At 30.8% G+C, this 6,422-nt stretch overlaps 1 protein-coding gene across 1 annotated transcript; it reads right to left on the reverse strand.

Moving 5' to 3' along the window:
* Positions 1–3,395: 3,395 nt before the first annotated feature.
* On the reverse strand, positions 3,396–6,161 carry LOC108458811 (uncharacterized). The gene is made up of 4 exons (XM_017758235.2): positions 5,912–6,161; positions 5,678–5,800; positions 5,282–5,500; positions 3,396–3,934 (listed from the first exon to the last, which is right to left on the reverse strand). The coding sequence occupies exons 1-4, from the start codon at positions 6,071–6,073 to the stop codon at positions 3,530–3,532; spliced, it is 909 nt and encodes a 302-aa protein (XP_017613724.1). The 5' UTR covers positions 6,074–6,161; the 3' UTR covers positions 3,396–3,529.
* Between the last annotated feature and the right edge of the window lie 261 nt (positions 6,162–6,422).

The following is a 6,422-nucleotide window of genomic DNA, read 5'->3' on the forward strand; positions in this document are numbered from 1 at the left end:
TTGTTAAGTTGTATTTATCTTAGTGTTATTTAAATCTACATATTTTTAAATTTTATTTTGAATTTGTTGGGAAATATTTATTTTGATGTTTTTAGTATTTTTGATGTATTATATATATTTAAAAATTATATAAAAAATTAATATGGGTGGGCCAGGTCAGGCCTGAGTTTTAGCATTTTTATCCAGGTCGGACTTGGAAAAAATTTTAGGCTCATTTTTCGACTTGAGTCCCACTAATAAATGGGCCTGATTTTTTAATTGAGCCCGACCCGGCCCATCCCATGAGCAACTCTAGAAGCGACTATTGAAATTGAATTTCCAAATAATTTAAAATCGAATGGTCTAAATTTTATACCCATTTATAATCGTTGGATTCAAACGATCTAGAAATTAACTGTTGAAAACTTTCACCCTTGGAATCCAACGGCCCATTTTATTTTAAGAAAAAACTTACATTTGATGACGGGGTGTGCACGTAAGGCAAAAAAGTGTCTCGTCTTTCACGCTTTACAAAAATGCAAATAACGAGGGACTCTTCAAACTTTGGTTATAATCGATTTAGTTTGATTAATCGATTGGTTAATTAATCTAGTTTAATCAAAAATCGGTTAACAATTCATTCGATTTGAAATTGGGTAATTAATTAAATTTAACAAATAATATTATATATTATATATATTAGGCTATTACTAATTCGGTTAACTCGGTCAAATAAATATTATCAATTTTTCTTATATGCTTTATACTTGTTTTAACAAAAAATATATATATAAGTTTCGGTTAACCGATCGAATTAACTGAAATATTTTGATTAAGTTTTTTTTAAAAAATTCAATTCGATTAACGATTAAAGTATTAAAAATTCAGTTAATATTAATTTAGTTCGATTAACTGTTTTAATACTCTACGGCACACCCCATCATAAAAAACAAGCTAATTCGATAATTTTTAAAATAATATATTTATATATGGAGGATAAAAGTAGTTTAGACTCTTACCAATTTTATATAAAATATAGTAATATCTATATTTCTTTAAAAAAATCTATAATATAACACACTAATAACACTATAAAGGACTGAGGCTAATCATAAAATTAGTATATATAAATAAAATTTAAATTAAAAAAGTATGTATATATGTTTGTATGGAGTTCATATTTGCATATTTTATAAAAATGATTTAATTTCTTTAAATCAATTGTGTGTTTGTGTATGTGAGAGAGATCGTTTTAATTACGTATTATCATACTGTGTTTATATGTTTACTATTTCATTACATATGTTGTTTAATTGTTTTGTTATAACAATTCAATCCTAACATCAAATTTTATTTATAATGTGATATTATTATTATAATTATTATTATTGCGTAGTTTATCTTCCTCAAAGTTACCAATATAGTAGTTTTTTGTGTTACTTTTAAAACCTTGATTTGAAGTAAGTGTTGGTTTTATTATTGTGGTTGAGAAATATTTTTAAAAGGTTTGATTTGAAAAAAAAAAGTGTTTTTAGAAATAGTTTGTTAATTTCAAGTGTTTCTTCAAAAATTATAACGGAAATTAAAATATTTATTTTAGATATGATGTTGAAAATTTAAATTCAAATTTAATTTGATAATGTTAATATAATTATACATTTTAAATATTGTTAAAGTAATTAAAAATTATTTATAAATATAATGATTAATAAAATATTTTAGAATTTTAAATATAATAATAAATGATACTTTAAAATTTTAATGATACATGAAATATTTTATAATTTTAAATATAATTATAAATGATGTTTTCAATTTTAATGATACATAGTGTTAGCATCGACCTTGTTGTCAATGGAAAATGACATGAGTTCAAATGTGCTAAAACATATTAATCCTCTTATTTAAAGTTAAAGATGAATTATAGATAATTCATGAATATAATATTATGATAGATGAAATATTTACATACATTTAAATTTGTAAATACATTTAAATAGTTAATATAAAGAAAAGTATTTTAATAGTTTAAGTTTTTAAATATCTTTCTACTAAGGGTAAATTATAAAAATAATTACTTCATTTGCTTGATTACATTTTAGTCACTTATGTTTGAAATGTTACGTTTAGTCACTTACATTATCGTTTTGTTACAAAATAGTCATTCTACCATTAAGCTTCGTTACCTCCCTAACGACAATTCTACGTGACAGTCCAAATGAATTTTAAATACCAACTTGGATTATAATAGTTTTTTAATCAAAATAGATAATAAAACTAAAAGAAGAAAAATATAAACAGTTTTTCTTTTCCAATTTAATGTGTAATTAATTTAAAATTTTTAATTAATTAAATTTAAAACTTATTATCGTCCCAAGTGAACATCCAAGTTGGCATTTAAAACTCATTTGAACTATCACGTAAGATTGTCGTTACAGAGGTAACAGAACTTAACGGCAAAATGATCACTTCGTAACAAAACGATAACATAAGTTAAAAGGCAACATTTCAAATAAAAATAACTATAATGTAACCTGAAACAAACAAAGATTTATAGTTTAAACTTTTACTAATTTAAGTAAAAAAAAAAAACACCTAAATCCAAACTTTGAGTGGAGAAATACTTTTTCTATCGTACTTTCAACCAAAAATCACACATTTTCACTGCATTCTCAACCCATTGCTTTCGAGGTTAAAAAGCATTTTTTTTTACCCCAAATGGCAATTGCCCAACGGGTCATAATACGAGAACTAATCTAGCGTAAGGAAAAGGCCACTGCCCAATGAGAAGAGGGAATATTTAATTATGTCGGCATTAGATATACAATCTTCCATTTCAATTTTTTTTTTTTTTTTTTACCAATACAACGCACTGTCCAACTGAACACAACCATAAGACTACGAGGGTAGAATTGAGTACAATTATGGGGAATGGAATTGTTTTTACAATCAACACATTGGGTCGTGTTGGGGGTGGTGAAACCAGGATCATTTAGGCTTTTGACAGCCAAATTCGAAGATAAAGATAGCTTAGGGATGTAAGATAGGATGTTCTTGGTGGAGGAAGAAAAAGAGCAGTTTTTGCAGACATGGCAAACCAACCATATCGCTGCCAGCATCCATGACAGAAAGGATGGTTTTAGGAGAATGGCGTAGTGACGGGGGGTTATGAGATGATGTACCATTGTTAAGGAATGGTAGACAAGGTGGTCGACGGTCTGGCATGGATCTCTGAGATGGATAGTTCTGGGGTGTAAAAGCAAAACAGAGGCAATGGTGGGGAAAATGCAGCGCAATAAGATATTAAAATTATGACCTATATATGCATCTATTTTGTTCTTTCCCTTCTATTTTCCTAGAAAATTTGCAGATTATGTAATATTTGCTCATCAAATTTCAAGTGAGATGCAATTGAATTTCAGTGAACAGGATTAAAACTTTTTCTCAAACTTGTTTGCAATGCATAATGTATAACAAAAAGGTCTTTCAAGATTTTTAAATCTCTCACCAATGTAAATCCATTATCAGAGAGAGGTCGGCAGGTCGCCAATCATTGCTCTTTCGCCCTCTTTCGTGCCAGAAATCGTTCTCTAGCTGCTGCAACAGCATCCGCACCTCTTTTATGATGGTCACTTTTTGGTTGATCTGGTGGTTGTTTCTCTGAAGTGGTCTCTTGCACTGCAGTGTCTGGAACTGCATCTTCAGTTATTGGCTTTGAATCTCGGGAATCAAATATTTCTTGAGAACTTGATTCATCTCGAGTCCGATCGATCACAGCAGATGACTCCGGAGCAATTGAGTCAGGCAATAGATTTACTCTGTTTAATACTTCTTTCTCTTTCTCTTTCTCAGGTTCCCTCAATTCAGGCTCTCTTGGCTTTGCTTCGTTTGCCCCAAATGCAACATTTTTACCGAGGTTGAAGTAAAAATCACTCAAGTCACTCTTCTTGGTAACCTTTAAACCGAGGAAATGGCAATCAACCAGATAAGTTAAAGCATCAGTAATCTAAGTGTCAAACTAATGAAATCACATCTAGACCCAAGAAAAAAGAATATCAGGGAAATAAATAATAAAGAATAACAAATACTCTATTTATGGCCAAACACACAAATAACATAATTCGTGTACACCTTCATTTTATTGCATTTAGCTAACTCTAATAACATGAGAAAATTTATAATGCCATAATAAATTTCTAACCAGTAGATGCAAATGAACAGCATTTTTCACTATGCACTTCAAGTTGAAAAGATAATCTTGCCACCATGAATGCTAACCACATTTATGCTTGTTCTAAATTGAAAAACGAAAAGAGCCGAACATGCCTAAGAAAGTTTTGCTATTTACTCTTTAACGATCTGTTAATGTTTTTCCCTTTCAGTTCACTGTTACAATAAAATATGCAAACATAAAAATGAAAACAATGATGCAAAATAAATAAACAATGACTACCTTCTCATAAATTTTTCATACTGGATCATGACTCAAAATGGTATATGATGTTCCTAAACACATACACCCAAAAGAAAAACCTAAATGCAATTGTCCTACTCCTAGGAGAGAAAGCAATATGAATGAATAGGATGCTTGATTTTCATCAAAGGGTGGCATAATGACAATACATATACAGAACCTAAACTTCCTCTGTCAAATCCTTTAAGTTATATAATTCACTTTCAAACAGTGCTTCAAAACTTGAACCAGTATTGACTTCTCAGAGGTGAAGATCCAAAAAAGTTCTATTGAATCTTTTTGAGTATAACAATAAAGTTTAGGTGCGGGAAGGCTATTCCAATCCAAGGTCAAGGCATGCCATAGGCCTTAGAGAAAGCTAACAGCATGGATCACCACCAAATGAGACAGCTGATGAGATTTGAGCCCTGGTACTTACCAATATGCTAGTAAGTACTTAACCAACTGCACTAACCCACCTTGGCAACAAACCAAGGTTCCTTTTTGTGGTGGGTTAGTAATCAATAATACATAGCTCATATGCATGCAAGCAAAGATGGGAAAATACCATGGGACCGAATTCACATGTCACAGATATAAAGCAATGAAGAGACTCGTTCAGATAAATTTGCATACTTCAAGCAGCCAAAAACCCAAAACAATTTGTTTATGCAGGACTCACAAATCAACATATTTAGAGCACCAATAGCATGCTAGACACTATAGGAATCAGTAACAATTCATTCAATCATAAGTTGTGTAACATAAAATCAAAATAAAAATCAAACCCATAAACAAAGAAGCAGCAAGTAAACATCAAACGAAGTTTGCAGAAAAGGCTGCACTTACATCCTCTTTCTCCTCTCGAAGTTGTCGTAAGCGCTCCTCCTCCATCCATTTTGCCTGCTCAGCAAGCTTTCTCTTGTAGGCACTGGTCACAAACTTATCCTTGTCTGCATAAAGGTGATCCTCTTTACTTCTCTCTTTCACAAGCTTCCTCTCGTATACTATTTCCTGCTCCCATTTTCGTTGCTCCGCTTTCTTCATTAAATTATGAATATATTTTGGCTGCTCAAAACAGTCAAATTGATGATCAATTCTATGTTAGTCTTAAGCAATTAGTTAATAAATTTATGTCTTCTACATTGTATATACAGTTAAGGGGAAGCGAATAATTAAGTTAATAGCAATCAAAAAATCATACAAATCAAAAAAGAAATCCTTAAATTTGTTAGAAAAATATACCTTTCGCTCTTCGCGATCTTGAGCACGGGGGCGAACAACCTCCTCTTTCATCGCATCGTAAACTCCATCGTAATCAAACACACAAGGATCTTCTTCTAAAGCTTTCTTATGTTGCTCCTCTACCTTCGAAAGAGAATTTTTTAAAAATAAAAAAAGGAAGAAAATTTCAGTTATGTTTCTTTTAGAAAAAAAAATCCAAAGAAAGGAAAATAAGGAAATCAAGGTGAATCTTACCTCCTTGAGAGCTTTGTTCTTGCTAGCTTGCCGGGAAATCTCTTTCTCCACGTCATCATCGTCGTCTTCCTGGAAGCCTCGAGGAGGAGGGAGCGGCGGTCTTGTCGCCGGCTTTTTCTGCTGGGACGGTGGAACCCTAAGCTGTAAACCGTACTTCTTCATTTTTTTCTCAGAACCAATCTTTGATCCAATTCCTAATGCAATTTTTGATCCAAGCGTTAGCCAATCGTAAGGGCATTTCGGTCTTCTCGTAATAAAATAAGGTTTTAAAAAGTCTTGGTAAAAAAATCGTTCATCCCTTAAAAATTTTATTTAAAAATAATTGGTTATTGGTATAAATATGGTTGACAATTAAGAAATACATAGGTTCGAGTCCTCATATTTATGGGGTCACGTGAATGACATTCATTAAAAAGTTATGTTATTATACATCTATATTGGGTTAAAAAGTATATTTTTTTATTCATCCAACAATTAAGTTTATAATTATCATTCAATTCACTTCAATCAT

The sequence above is a fragment of the Gossypium arboreum genome, chromosome 7, assembly GCF_025698485.1.
Source record: "Gossypium arboreum isolate Shixiya-1 chromosome 7, ASM2569848v2, whole genome shotgun sequence".
In the NCBI taxonomy this organism is placed as follows: Eukaryota; Viridiplantae; Streptophyta; class Magnoliopsida; order Malvales; family Malvaceae; genus Gossypium; species Gossypium arboreum.

What these genes read in the sequence shown, in the direction of transcription:
- LOC108458811 (XM_017758235.2), bottom strand. Translation starts at nt 6,073, where the DNA reads ATGAAGAAGTACGGTTTACAGCTTAGGGTTCCACCGTCCCAGCAGAAA. An exon ending in AGAACAAAGCTCTCAAGGAG is followed by an intron (nt 5,801 to 5,911) that starts GTAAGATTCACC and finishes TCTCTTTCGAAG; the next exon opens with GTAGAGGAGCAACATAAGAA. An exon ending in AAGATCGCGAAGAGCGAAAG is followed by an intron (nt 5,501 to 5,677) that starts GTATATTTTTCT and finishes TGTTTTGAGCAG; the next exon opens with CCAAAATATATTCATAATTT.